The sequence below is a fragment of the Gavialis gangeticus genome, unplaced genomic scaffold (genome assembly GCF_001723915.1).
Source record: "Gavialis gangeticus isolate Ggan-Ray unplaced genomic scaffold, GavGan_comp1, whole genome shotgun sequence".
Lineage (NCBI taxonomy): Eukaryota > Metazoa > Chordata > Crocodylia > Gavialidae > Gavialis > Gavialis gangeticus.
Window position 1 is genome coordinate 15,423,697 of NW_017729015.1, and position 14,266 is coordinate 15,437,962.

Below are 14,266 nucleotides of genomic sequence, written 5' to 3' on the forward strand. Positions count from 1 at the left end.
CCCCGTCCCCCATCACTGTGCCCCGCCAGCCGTGAGGACGCACCAGGAGTGTGGAGCTCACAGCGACGATGTTGGAGATGGCATACTGCAGGGAGACGGTGTCCTGGGGGTTGGCCACGTAGCGCAGCACGGTCCCGTGGACCAGGGCACTCACAATGAAGTTGAGGTGGCCGATGACGATCAGGATGAGCCCTGTCTTCATCAGCAGCTTCTGGTGCCCGCCAGGGTCAAGGTTGTCTGTGCGAGAGACGGGGTCAAGCCTTGGGAGTGACCCCGGCAGCAACACAGGGGCCCGGGACACGTACGCACACGGAGCGGCGCCTCGAAGTCCCGCCGGCCTCGGGCACCGAGCGCAGTGAGGCCAGGGCTGGGCAGCCGCCCCGACATCCGGGCGTCAGGGAAGGTGCGTGAGCTCTGGCTGAGCCTATCCAGCCCCGTGGCTACCCACCTCAGCTGCTCCCTGCCATAAAGCAGAGCCCGAAGCCCTGCCTGAGGGTGTGGGGGGCTCACGGTCACCCCCGAGCCACGTTGGCAGGAGCAGGCTGGGCGCTCCCCTGGCCCCGTGACCCCCGGCTGGGCAGAGGCACCAGCTGGCTTTGGCAAGCCCACAGCAGGTGGGCCACAAGGAAGTGCCATCACTCCCTATAAAACCTGATTGCTTTAAAGATTAACCCATCGCCAAACATCCAGTCCTGAAATATCCTTCCCCACCCCACCCCACGTGGCTGGCAAGCCAGGCCCGTGCTGCGCGGGGAGCTCGGGGACTCCCCTGAGGGCTTCAAGACAGGTTTCTCCTGCAGAAACCTGGGAGCTACGGGGTGGGACCAAGATTTGTGCCGCCTGCTCACCTAGAGCAGGCCGGGACCCGGTGCAGAGAGCTGTGCCGTAGGCGAGGGGGCCCCCTGCTTTCTGGGGCTCCTTCACCCAGCACCTCTCATCCCACCACCCGGGGCCACAAGCTTGCAGCGTGCAATGGCCGGTGCCCTCGTTTCCCTTCCTGGCTCCGTGCTACCTCGAGCAAACGGTGCATCCCGCGCCTCGGCTTCAAGGCCGTGCCATGCACCTGGGCTCCTAGGGAGAGGCGTTCAGCTAGCTGCGCCCCCAAGGTCCTCGGGCAGCACGGGCGAAGCAAGGAGGGCAATGCTGTGGCCTGGGGGTCTGTTCCCTGCCCCTGCAGCCTGGTGGGTGATGCCTGCAGGGCCAGCACCACGGGGAGACCGGGGCCCAAGGCTCGCACTGGGCGTGGGGCTCCCCTGGCTACAGCCCCTTGTTTCCTGCCCCCTCTGTCCAAGGCGCCTCTTTCCCCACAAGACCCCACTCACCGAGCCGACACATCTTCGCAGTGGGGATCAGGCCATGGCTACTCTGGCGTCCATCCCCTGGGGGAGCCTTGCAGGCAGGCCGCGCTCCCAGCTCCTACCTGCGCGCTCCGCCATGCAGGTGCTGCACCCACCTTCCCCACCAACCTGCAGCAGGATCCGCTCTTCCTGTCCGACCAGCTCCCCCGGCTGGGAACAAAGGGCTAAACTCCACCTTCCCTGCCCCAGGAAGGGTGATTCACAGCTCAAACCCCACCCACCGCTGCTCCCAGCTCCTGCCTGTAGTTGTCTAGGTATGTGGGCCTCTCCCCAGCACCCGGCGGGACCAGCCCTCCGGCACCTGGCAGGGACCCCGGCTTCCCACCCACGCCTCTGCTCCACGTTTCTTGGCCTGCAGCCAAGGGGCAGGCTGCAGCATCACGGGATGGAGTTCACGTGGGCACCGTGGAGCCGCTGCACAAACCGGCCCTCACAGCGGGCACTTCTCCAGGCCTGGCCCAGCTCGGAGGGCAGCTTCGTACTGTCCCCCTTGCCCCTACCAGCTGCTCCACGCTCTCCGCCGGCCCCAGTGAGTCCGTGCACGTTGCTCTGCAGCCCCCGGCATCTCAGCACCAGTCCCTCGCTCGGGGGAGCAAAGCGGCAGCTCCCCGTGTACTGCTGAGGCACCAGAAATGCCATCCCGACGCACTCCTCTCCCCCTGGAGCATGCGCTGGAAGGCAACTGCATCCCAACTCCAGCCAGATGCTTTAAAACTGGCTGGGAGGATCGCTCCCTGATTTTTGAAAGAGCCCTTCCCTGGGTCCCAGAGCAGCGCCCTCCGGCCATGCCTCTCCGCAGCTCGCAAACCCACCTGAACAGCGGCCAGGCCTGGCAGAGCAGCCGGCCATGGAGATAACAGCAGTGATGCTTGCCCCCTGCGTGCAACCCCCTAATCTCGAACCCAGTGCAGAGCAAGCCTCTCTGGGGGAAAGCCAGGAGTCGGGCGGCTCTCGGGCCAGCAGCTGCAGCATCGCAAATCCCGGGCGGAAGGAACCGCGGCACAGGGAGACGCGAGGAGCTGGTTCGAATGGAGGATTCATCCTAGCAGAAAAGGGTGCACGAGGGGGAGGGCAGAGCTGCTCCAGGGAGGCTGGAAGAGCGAGGAGAACACCTCCGAGGGCCAGACGAGAGAAACCGCTTAGGAAAAGAGCGGCGCGGCTGGGGAGAGCGGCGCACGGCCTGTGCCCTCGAGGCTGCGACACAAGGTGCAGCGGAGTGGGTAAGTGGTAAGTGTGGTTTGCAATGCTGAGGCTTTGGACTCGGAGCCCCTGCTTGTCCCATCCCTTGGGGACAAGCATAAGCCACCAGGCCACCGCTGTCACTTGGGAGCTCTCCCCTTCCCGCCAGCCCAGGCTCCCTCAATCTCCGGAGCAGTGCTCCCGAGTCCTCCACACCCTCCCCACACGTGGGGCAAGAGCTCCAGCCCCGAGCTGCGCAGAAAGGCCCCAAACCGAGCCCTCCGACAGCACAGCCCGAGGCCTGGGGCAGGCAGTCACCGAATGCCTGTGGGCTCCAAGGGGACCACAGTTTCCCCTCTGGGGCCTGCCTGCCTCCAGTACGGCCTACTGCAAAGCTTAGAGCTTGCAAGACAACCAAAGGCTTCCTAAGCCAAGCCCGCCCAAAGCAGAGGTGCAAGGACTTTGCAAAGAGCTCTGGCACGAGGCAAGCGGCAGTTTGGCTGAAGAGCAAGCCGCCCACAGCTCCAGCCGAGCTCCATGCCCAACACGATTTGCTCGGCCGCCTCCTGCTCCAGTGCACCTGATGCTCAGTGCCTGGCGTGTGCGTCCCCCCAGCTGGGGCATTGTCCCTGCCTGGCTGGCATCGCGCTTTGCTCCCTCCCTTATGACTGGTGCCCGGCTTGCCTGGCAGAGGTGGCTGCTAGTGAGCTAAGCACAGGGAGAGGGGTTAGGATCAGGGACAGCTCCCTGCTGGAAGCCAGCTTTGCCTTGCCAAGAAGGGACAGGAGAGGGAAGGATGTGGTTTGGGACATGTGGGATCTGCAGGTTTTGCACAGACACCCTCTGTTACCGTCTGTGCCTGGCCCCACATAGGTGTAGCTCCCTCCGAGTCAAAGCCCCGCACCCAACCTGGAATCACTGAACAAGGCCTAAGAGCATAAATGCCTTCAATGCCGGCAAGCATCCCTGGCCCTCGTAGGTCAGGCCTCGTCTCCTCCAGGCCGCTGCTGCACGGCCCCTTCTCTTAGCTTCACCACATCCCAAATCCCCGCTGCTTCCTAGGTCTGTAGGGACAGGTCTCACACAGCTTCCCTTGCAGTTCCTCCTGCCACCTACCGGTGCTGCAGCCGAGGAGCGCAGTTGCAGAGCCACAGTCTCTGATCGGGCTTCGAGATGCTCTCTGCAGCGCCCGTGGGGGAAGACGACACACCGAGGGTCTGCATTCCAGCAACAGGCACAGCTGAGGGCGTGGAAAGCAAGAAGCCGTAGCCCAGCACAGTACCTGCACATCATGTGCGTCTATATGTAGTTGGGAGGGCTTAGTCCCCCCATCCCCAGCTCTGTGGGGTGGGCTGTTGTGCTGTGGGGAGTTCCCCCAACATGCTCCCCCATTCTCTCTGCACATGCACCGATTGTGCTGCTGCTTCTGGGGTGGGGAAAGAGGCAAAGGAACGGGGAGGTGTTTCTGTCTGGAGTCTGCAGCGTCAGTGCCCACACACTGCAGCCCCTCCACACAGCCCCATGCCAGGGGAGAACACTTACCTGACTGAGGCGGGAGCCCATACCCATCTGTCCAAGTAACCCAGCTTAGTCCACAGAGTGGCAGGCCTCTCACCACCGATGCTCACAGCAGCCAAGCTCAGAGCGCTTGGCTAGTCCCACTCCATCCCTCCTCTCATTAAGGCCACAGGACTTTACAGCATGATCAGCTGTAGCTGCATGGCTGGGTGGGGAGCAGAAGAGAAAGACGACAGTGGCTTATACAGGGACCAAGTCTAACACCACACTGCTGCCGTTCTCTGTGCAGCCACGGAGGAGATGGCATTAGCACGGGGGGCTGCGCCTGCTCCTGCCTGCCTGGATGATGGGATCATCATTGCTGCTGTGTCATAGCCATCCTGCATTTCATTGGGGTCTCCCCACTCTACAGAGGACATTTGCTGCCTCCTAGCCACTCCAGGAGCAAAGTGGGAGCCAGCTCCCTTGACGTACATCAAGCAGACCGCATGCCATCTGGAGTCTTGCCTCAAACCAGCAATACCTCTAGTCAGGCCTGCAGAGGGCAGCCGGTAGTTCCCTCCGCCCCAGCTCCTAACACTGGATCAAGCAACACACAGCTGGAGAACAAAGCCTGCCCGCCACACCCGCATCTGAACCAGGCCCCTCTGTACCAATCCCACCCTTTTTCCACCCCCTCCATACGGACCCCGCTGGCCACAGCAGCCTTCTCAGAAGCTGGAGGGGGAAGAAGGAACCAAAGCAGGGAGTCGTGGCCCACAAGGCCTTCAGGTCTTACGTCTTGGAGAAGGAAGAGCTGGATGCAAGTCCAATGACAATGGAAGTCTTTATTAAAACAGTCCTTCAGTATGTTTGCAGACACACAGGACACACACATACATATGTACACTCGCACGGAGCACCAACAAGCGTTGGGGTCAATAAATTAAAACAGAGGGAGAAGGGGGGGCTTTGTCACGTAAGAAATGGCATCTCCCCAGGGCCGGGCTGGGGGAGTGACAGAGAATCGGAAACAGAAGCCAGGGAGGACGCAATCCCAGCCCCCGCCCCCAAACGCAGCTACAGCAAGTGTGCTCTTCAGGAAGAGGCAGCTTCATACTCTGGCTTCAATGCACTCCATGTGAGAGAGCACATCATCTGGCCTGCAGCCCTCGGCTTGGGCACAGTGGCTCATGTGGGCACTTGGGCTCTCAGCACCTCTGGCTTTCGGGGTCTGGGGGCAGGCAGCAGTCTGAGAGTGGGGGGACTCGCATTCGTCCGAGGTAATGTCTGGCACGTCGTCTGACTGGCTGTCGGAGCTCTCCAGGTCGCTCCGTATGCTCTCGGGCTGCGCCAGGGTGATGTCCCAGGTTTTGCTGGCAACGCAGTCCTTCTGCTCACAGCTTTGGTGTTTGCAGGTCTGCTCCTGTTCCTCCTCACCTTCCTCGTCCTCCTCTGCCATCTGGGTGTGGACGTGGAGAGAGTCCTCCGTGCTGCTGCCACTCACAAGCTGGTAGTGGCTGGGTTTGGCTTCAATGTCCACCTGGATCTCCATGTTGTTGCATTCTCTGCAGGAGCAAGCACCCCCTCAGTTACTGATTTTACTGCAGGGAGCCTGTGGATCTTAGCACTTGCCAATGCAGCAAGCTTAACTGCACCAAGGCAGAGACCATGGGCAGCATTCACTGCACCACACTACGTGACAGACCAGCAATGGTTTAATCCCTTTTAATGGCAGCCACGACATGACCTCCCACCCCCCCGTTATGGGAAGCAAGCACACAGAGGCAGGCAAGCTAACTGCATTGCCAGTTAGGAACAGGCCTCATCCTCTGGTGTGTATGCACAGTTTGTGTCTAACTGGCCTGTGTCCTCATTCAATGTAAAACTGAGCCAGGGAAACATAAGAGGAGATATGGCCAGGGCACAAGCAATGCTAAGTATGGACATGATACTCCAGACGCAGGAGTGTTTAGCTAGGGCAGACCACGACCGACTGTTCTGGCAGGTTTCTGTTTAATGGAAGCAGAGTCTGTAATCCTAGAAGCAGAGAGTCTGCAAAATCTATTCCTAGGCAGACAATGGGTTTGCACGCGTCAGCATCCCATTGTTTCCAATTACTGACTTTTAAATCGCCCCCAACACAGAAACGAATGACAGAGGCTCCGGGGGAGGCTGCATGGTGACAAGCACCATAGAGATGATGCCCACGGCAGCAAAAGGCACCAATGGCCCTGGCAGCTGCTTGTTTAAGAAACTGGAGCCTCTGCTGTTTGCCACAGGCTCACGCAAAAGCAAGAGCTACTCTAAGGAGGTGTTAAAACAGAGGTGCCAAACTACAGCAGTAGCTGGAAAGGAAAATAGAGGGATCCTTCTCCTCGCACTGAGGTAGGACTAGCTAATAAGAGTCTTCACCCACCCTCCAGCACCAGCCTGCAGGGACACTGTCAGCCCATCCCCCTGCCCCATCGTGGCTGACGTACCTGTCCTGGGGGTTGTACGAGCTGATGATGGAGCCTGCCATCGCCCGAGTGCTGGCGTTGTCACTGATTGCCCCGAGACTGACTGAGTCCTTTGGGAAAATCTCCTTCTGGACATCCGCCTGCACCTCCAGCCTGGGGAAGAGACAGGGAAACACCCAGTCAGCAAAGCCTCTGGGAACCCCTGAAGATCCAGCCTTGTCCCTACAGTCTCAAGACAAGGACCAGTGAGCAGGAGCAGGCAGCCCCCCATGCTAACGCAACTCTACAGCAAGTTTAAACCAGATGCAGCTTGGAGGTCAACCTCTTTCCTGGCTCTGACAACCCAAATCCCTTCCCAAGTCTGTTTCCTGTGACAAAGGTCAGGTTGTGTTTATGCCTGTGACGCATGCAGTTCCTGGGAAGAGCAGATTTCCAGGTTCAGCAGAGTCACAATCACCTTCTGGCTCTAATTTCAATGCCTGCCTCCAATTACACAACCGGCTGACTCAGAGACAAGTTGGGAGGAAGACTGCGGTGTAACCTTGTGACTCGGGAGGCAGCAGCTCCGCATTCTCTCGGTGCCACTGGGGAACCAGAGGAGGCTGACGTATAGGGCTGGGTCACTGAGACAGCTGCAAGAGCTCTACATAGTGACTAATGCATCTCCCATGGGCTCCCATCTCCACTCTTGTCCACCAACCCCAAACCTCGTCCTCTTGCCCATCAACAGATGTGGGGAACGGAAGGCCCAGCTGTGCTGGGGCTGCTGCATATGGGAACGAACAAAGCAAGCCAAGCAGTCCACACAACCACTGGGAGCAGCACAGGCCTCACAGTCACCCACCCCTTCTGCCCCCCAGCTGAGCCACTTGGGTTACCTGCTGTACTTCCCCTTCCCTCCAGAGAGGACTCCACCACTCAGGGTGCCACCTGAGAGGGCAGCGAAGCTGGCCGTCTCGCTGTAGTTGCCCTGCATGACGCTGAGCCCATCCGTGGGGCTCCCGCTGGTGCTCAGCACGCTGGTCAGCCCCTCGATGCTGCTCTCGCCAATGCTGGGGTTCTTCAGGGCCCGCCAAGCGTCCGCCACTGAGACAAGGACAGGACAGAGTTTACAGGGAAGTGCTCCCAGGAGCCCCACTCTCCTTTCAGATACTAGCAGCAGGACCAGGCTAGGATTCCCCTGGTAAAGGCCTCACCTAACTGATTAGTGCTGGGAGAATGGAAGTGTGCCACTGTGCAACCAAGCCAAGTAAAAGTCTGAGGATACTGAGAATGGCTTGTAATTCCCAGCCCCCACAGTCCAGCACCACGGTCACCCTCCCACATGGGCCCCATCTCTTCTGGCCGCGTGGATGCAAAGAGCAAAAGATTCCTGCTTTACCTGTAATTGGCCCATCATCTTCATCGAACTCTATCTTCACACCCTTCCCGTTGGCTGTGCTGACCCCGCAGCCACCGCCGCGGCAGAGAGAAATGGGCACAACACCATAGACATAGGCCAACATGATGGGGACACCAATACCTGGAACAGAACAGGCTCTGAGTCAGAGGGCCAACAGGCCGCAGCGAGACGTGGTTGTGCTAGGCTGGGACGGACGCAGCCTTTCTGCTCTGGGTTGGTAGAGCCCCTAGCACAGCTGGGTCCCCACCTAAGCTTTTCAGCACCGCTGTCATACAAAGTAAGGCTGCCAACCCCACAGCACAGCCCAGCACAGCCAGTTGTATTATAACCCCTTAAGAAACCAAGTGTGAACTAACAGAGCAATACAGCAGGAACAAAGGCCTCCAATGCAAGTTATAGTGTCAGCATCCCAGGACTACAGAGTCTGAAGAAAGAAGAGTAGCCTCAGCAGAAACAATGCATAGAGGCTCACTGTGACCAATCTATGCTAGGTCCTGCGGCCTCTGTAGGCGGCATGTTAGACGAGTGGGAAGAAGCCAGCTGGGCACATGATGGATGTCTGAGCTCCACTTGGGCCACCTCTGTCAGACCCCAACCTAAGAGAGCTCGATGGAGGAAATACAATGGAGCACTGGCCAGGTCTACTTACCAACGCTGACAGCAGCAATGACTGGGGAGGCAATGACAGACAAGGTGACACCACCAGTGATAGCCAAGTTTCTCTTGTGCTTGGAGGTCTTCTTGCCCTCATACCTGCTGTGGATCTGAGAGAAGAGGGAGTGGGTGAGGATACAGATCTCCAGGCAGCGAGCAAACATCGGCCCGAAAAATTCATTTGTTCATGACCTTACAGCCGTTTACACTCATGATATACATTATCCAATTACCATCATGAGCACTAACCAGCTGGCTCTGTGCACAAGGGGGAGGATGTACTGGAAGCAATGCTATACCTGCAGTTTCCTCCCAATGCTTGTGCAAAAGAGCTTGCTGACTAAAGAGATTGAGAGCCTCCCCACCCTTACGCTGTTGGTACAAATCCAGGTCAGGCCGGTGGCTTCTGTGAAGTTGGATATAATTTCAGGGTCCAGTTACTACGAGAGTTCACGTCATAAGAGCCAACTGGGCCAAGAATGTCGGTTCCGCCACTCCCCTGGGACGTGCTAGATTCATAGTGGAGCCCTGCTGGGACTGCAGTACGAAGCCTTACAATGTCAGTGCTCACAAAGCACCTCTTCTGTGGACCAAGAACCGCAGTGTCCAAGGCTGTCAAGCCACCACCATCTGCATAAGCCCACTGCAGATCACTAGCCCAGCTGTACAGACAAGTCCTCCTCTTAGCAAGCCTGAACTCCTTGGCAGACAGCTAGGCTCCCATAGACAATGCCTCCAGCTCTTCACACTTACCTTCCTTCCAACATAGACTGGGATCCCAATGACCATGGCAGGAATGGCAATGCCAGCAATGAGGGAAATGCCTACTGGGGCACCAATCAATGTGCCCAACTGCCAGAGAATCTTCTTCTTACGGCTCCATGGCTTCTTGCCCCAGAAGGTGCAGCCAGAAGGGCTGTAATGGAAACAAGCATTACTTTTAAGCCCTCAGCTGGAGAGAAGACAACTTTTAAGATCATTCAGCATCCAAAACCAGCAGATCCCCATGGGAATGAGCAGATACAGCATGACAAGCTTCCTTCTCTCCCCAGATCTATTGGCCCTTCAAACTGGCCGATCTCCCTTCATGCCCAAGGCAACAGTCATCCCATGAAGAGCTTTCCTCATGCTCTTCCAAAAGTGAGGCATGGTGAGACAACCTGGTGCTAATACTGGGAGGGCACCAAGATCTTTCCCTGAAATAAGTAGGAATGGGCTCCTGATAATGAGTATTTGGGAGGGAAGGGCAGAAATTACCATTTGAACATGAAAACATAATCAATGTGAGACACGCTGTAGTGTCCAGAGGGTCACATGCCCCACCTCACCTGAGGTAATGCAAATCGGAGATCTCCTTCATGCACAGCCAGCAGAACTCGCAACCACACACGGCACAGGTCATGTGATTACAGCTCCCATCATTCATCTTGATGATGTAAGCGCTGCACCGTGGGCATGGCTTGATGTCATCAGCTGAAGGGAAGAAGGAAGAAAGGAAGGGAAGAAGTCAAATCCAATGCATTGTAGTCACCTCCAGGAATTGAAAAGGGATTTTGTTTTAGGGGGAGCTTGAGGCTGGGTCAGACTAGGAGGACTTGACACAGACCATCCCTCCAAACAAAGGTGGAACAGAAGTGGGCACAGCAGGCTGGTTATGGCTGCAGCTGCCCGAGCAGCAGGATAGAGGTGGGGAGCCAGCCCTCTCCATGCTGACACTCAGAAGTACAGTTTGATGCTGTTTTCCTGGCAACCAGGGACCACTTTAAAGCTTATTCTAGGTCAGGCAGGAGATCGAGTCCAGAACACATTTATTTAGTCAGGTAAGAGAGTTAATGCCTGCCCCAGGCAAGCTGAGCCAACAACGTTGGCAACTGCCATTTTTAAACCACTCCATTAACATGATCCAAGGGCCAGGAAGGCAGAGATTGCTCTCCCCGGAGGGGAGACCACCAGAGAAATTCTGACCCAGATTTCTGAAGGGCAGCCCCCTCTTCGAGGGCATCAGCTGTGCTTACAACTGCAGATAAAGATTTCAGTGTCTAGGAAGCTCTGTATCTAATCTGTGCAGGTCTCAGAGCTCCACTTTACTGCATGGCAAGGAGGTGAGATGAAGTCCACCCCCCACCTACAGTACAGTAAGTGTACCTGATCTAAGCATACCTTCATGTAGTCAGAGTTTTGCTGCCTTTCTTTAAAGACTTCCCAGTCCCAGTCTACAGCTAAGAGATCAACTTGTGCCTTATACTAGTCCCTGTAGTTTAGCTCAGCAAGGGGGAAACAGGGGGCACCTTTCCTTTCATAGATTTCATAGACATTAGGGCTGGAAGGGACCTTGCAAGATCATCGGGTCCAGCCCCCTGCCAAAGAGCAGGCAGTCAGCAAGGGTCAAATGATCCCAGCAGGATAGGCATCCAAGTGTTTCTTAAAGGAATCCTTTGTTTCTCTCGATAGTGAAACTCTCTCAAAGCTCCCCCTGGTAGCTTTGAGTCAACTCGATTTACTTGCTGGTTTCACGTTGTATCTTGTCACGGGCCAGGGGTACTGTTTACAGCACCCATTGACAAGACTCTGGGGAGTTATGGGGAGTGTTAGCCTCGAGTAGCAGCTCAGCTGCCTTTAACATCAACAGCCTAATTCAGCCAGCTACCGTGAAAGCAGAACAGGGATTATTATTAGTACCATGCTAAGAGCAGTAACACATTTCGGTTGTCCTAGGGTGTGGGAAGAATCTATTTATTGGTCTTTCTTGCTCGCTCTCAGAATCATGAATACACTTTTAACCCCTGTAGCTCTGTAGATATTTTGGACTGAAGACAGCTGCTCTTCACCAGGCAACACAGAGAGTTTGTGGTTTGGCATCTCGCCCTAACAGAGGCTGGTACTGCTAACACAGAGCAGAGAAGAGAGCTAAGCTTGCTATGCTGGATGAAACGATGGTGCTACTCCTGTCTACAGCAGAGACCAGCTAGCGCTCAAGTTGAGACTGCCAAATTTCCCTTTGGTGGCTGTTTAAGATTTAGATCAGTAAGAAACGAGAACATCTGTAAGATCAAAGCACCCACTAACACTACAGCTTACTGCGTCTGCAGGATCAAGGGAACAGTCGTGCAAAGAGAACCCAACTGTGTGCTGTCACCTGAGCGGGGGCTGGAGGGGGAATTCCAACAGCTTTCAACGAGCCCGTCTGGCCAGAAGTTTATCACATTGTGAGAGAGGAAAGGAAGCTGCACTCAGCATTGCAGCTGACCCATCCATCATGGCTGGAAAACCTCAGCTATGCCCAACAGCCTGCAAGGTGCTAATACCCTGCTCCGATCTCAGGAAGTGCTGCTCAAAGGTTGGGTCCTTCCCAGTGTCAAAAGTATAACGGTCCTAATGGGGAGTGAGAAGCTTAGCTAATCCATACCTGGTCCGGACTCCTGTCCGTAACTGAGGCCTGAGGTGTGCTTTGTCCGTACCCGCAGCGTCTGGGCCCTCTGCTGACGGGCCATATCGCAGGTTTGGTTGGGGTGCCATATCTGCTTGCAGTGATAGCAGAACTCTGTCCGGCAGCCTTCCCTCTCGCAGGTCAGTTTGGGGCAGCTGGCACAGCCGTAGGCAATAACTGCGTAACTGAGACAGAGACAGACACCAGGTGAGCTAAGGCAGGAAGCGGTCTTGGGAATACAGGACTCGAAATACCAGAACGTATCAATGATCTCTCCTCTGGGCAGCACATAAGGGCCCCACTTCAGAAACTGCATCTCAGCAGTGAGCAGTGACCCCTGGCTATTTCCAATCCATGCACTCAGAATCCAAGCTGTGCAGGCAACCCAGTTGTTTGCTCGACACACCACACATGCAGAGCTGAAGCACACTTGGCTCAGACGCAAAACATCCACCAAGCCAAGGAGGATGCAGATTTGTGACACACTTAGTGTGTCAACACAGCACCCATCATTATCTGATTAGCTAGATATCTTGCCTCTGACGCTGACTGACACCAAAGCCCCACCACGATCTTCCTGACCCACTGAGCCATCTCACCAGAGGTTTGCCTACAGCTTCCCTCCATACAAAGGAAGGGTAAAATCTCCTCCTTGAGCTCCGCTGCTGAGTTTTATGCCCCGAGGCTCTAGGTCAGTTCTTCCTATGAATTTCATCCAGCCACATGCAAACTGAAAGGCTCAGCTTTCAGAGCAGTTTCTTCACGGCCATACTTATAAAGCTCACTTCGGGGCCCACAGCAGTGAGCTCCATGGGTTACGCTGGAAGAAGGGTTTGTTTCATTGACTTGAGACTGACTGTGCTCTGAGAGATCAGGATACTCAGCTGGCCTCCCCTCATCGTGCGCCTCTTCCAAACCGAGTTTTAATGTTTCTAATTGCTCTCCAGGCTGAATCCTTTGCTCTCCACAAAAATTTGCTTCTCCACTTCTGCAGATCTTCCCTGGTATTTATATATGACTGCATTTGCTTGTCCTCTCAATACTGCTCGTGTTCTCTCGCCCGATGCAGCATATGGAACAGATTTCCCCCCATGTGTCCGCTGTGCCAGAATCTATTGCTGCAGCACGTACAGCCAATTCCAACCCTTGGACATGACAAGCTCAGCTTGCTCCCGATGAATGTTACCTTCCCTGCATCTAGATTTAAGCTGTTGACCTGCTATTGGTGTTGACCAGTTACTTAGGTCTTTAAGAGGAGGCTAGATGGACACCTTGCTGGGGTCGTTTGACCCCAGTACTCTTTCCTGCCATGGCAGGGGGTCGGACTAGATGATCTACTCAGGTCTCTTCCAACCCTAGAAACTATGGAACTTAGGACAGTCGAGCCCAGAAGGGACAGTGATCCGATCCAGAAGGACTGGTTACACTAAATTGTTTTGGTCAATTTTGCTGCCTGGCAGGCCAAGTGCCATTTGTAAAGAGGTACAAGAGGAGTTCAGATCTCCAGTCCTTTCAAGAAACAAGCCCAGCAATTGGGCTCCAGAGAAAGGGTTTGGGGTCTTTTATTTGATTTTTTTTAAACGAAGAAGAGCTCTCTGCTTCGTGTCTCCTGGTTTAGGAGGACGTACAGTGAAAGGGTCTGGCTTCCAGCGTCTCTTGCCCCAGGTCAGTTTTAGGTGGACCAGTTACAGAAAGAACTGGGAAAGGAAGAAAGAGCAGAGAGGGCAGTCACTGGCATTTGAGCTGGCAACTTGGAGATGGATTACCACTGCCACCAGAAGGACTGACTGGAGGGAGTCCAGAGGCTGCTGCAAGGAAGTGAAGTGGTAGTTATGACTGGGCTGCCTGAGATAAGGAACTGCCTGCAACACGGGGTGGGGGGGGCTCCGTCCAGCCTGATATAACACTATGTCAGGGTGAGATCAAACGATGATTTGCTGCAGTTTTTGTTATGGGCCGGAGGAAGAGTACCCCCACTGAGGGTTTATTTTTAGAGCCTTGGGCAATTCAAATTGCATCGCAGCTTCTCAGAGGCAGCAGCAGCGTGAGAACCACTGAATGTGTCATACCACAATGATTCATATCCCGTGGGAGTCTGAGTAACTTCGTTCTGCCTGGGTGCAACCTAATTGCCAAAGAGAAACAAAGCTCCCCTGCTGAGGGGCAGGGCCGAGACGCACGGCAGCAAGGTCTGCCTGCGCATCAGTGGCTCCGTGTGCCTAGAACTCACGGTCGGTGCCACGAGACAGAGCCGCTCTGGGAAAAGCAGTCAACTCCAGCCCCATCT

The 14,266-nt window shown here is 55.8% G+C and overlaps 2 protein-coding genes and 1 long non-coding RNA gene across 3 annotated transcripts in view; all 3 read right to left on the reverse strand.

Moving 5' to 3' along the window:
* Positions 1–1,448, reverse strand: part of TMEM54 (transmembrane protein 54) — a 5,350-nt gene extending 3,902 nt beyond the window's left edge. Inside the window, exons 1-2 of the mRNA XM_019512330.1 lie at positions 1,323–1,448; positions 44–237 (exon numbers count right to left, since the gene is read on the reverse strand). Of these exons, the coding sequence (XP_019367875.1) occupies positions 44–237; positions 1,323–1,335 (207 nt within the window). The 5' untranslated portion in view covers positions 1,336–1,448. The remainder of the gene's footprint in view (positions 1–43; positions 238–1,322) is intronic.
* Positions 1–1,944, reverse strand: part of LOC109294095 — a 6,599-nt gene extending 4,655 nt beyond the window's left edge. Inside the window, exon 1 of the long non-coding RNA XR_002096464.1 lies at positions 1,932–1,944. This is a non-coding gene — a long non-coding RNA (uncharacterized LOC109294095). The remainder of the gene's footprint in view (positions 1–1,931) is intronic.
* Positions 1,945–4,862: 2,918 nt separating this feature from the next.
* Positions 4,863–12,310, reverse strand: RNF19B (ring finger protein 19B). Its single transcript, XM_019512329.1, has 8 exons — positions 11,959–12,310; positions 9,881–10,025; positions 9,306–9,468; positions 8,548–8,662; positions 7,878–8,018; positions 7,375–7,582; positions 6,518–6,649; positions 4,863–5,602 (listed from the first exon to the last, which is right to left on the reverse strand). Exons 1-8 carry the CDS (start codon positions 12,293–12,295, stop codon positions 5,149–5,151), a joined length of 1,695 nt encoding a protein of 564 aa, XP_019367874.1. The 5' UTR covers positions 12,296–12,310; the 3' UTR covers positions 4,863–5,148.
* Positions 12,311–14,266: the final 1,956 nt, after the last annotated feature.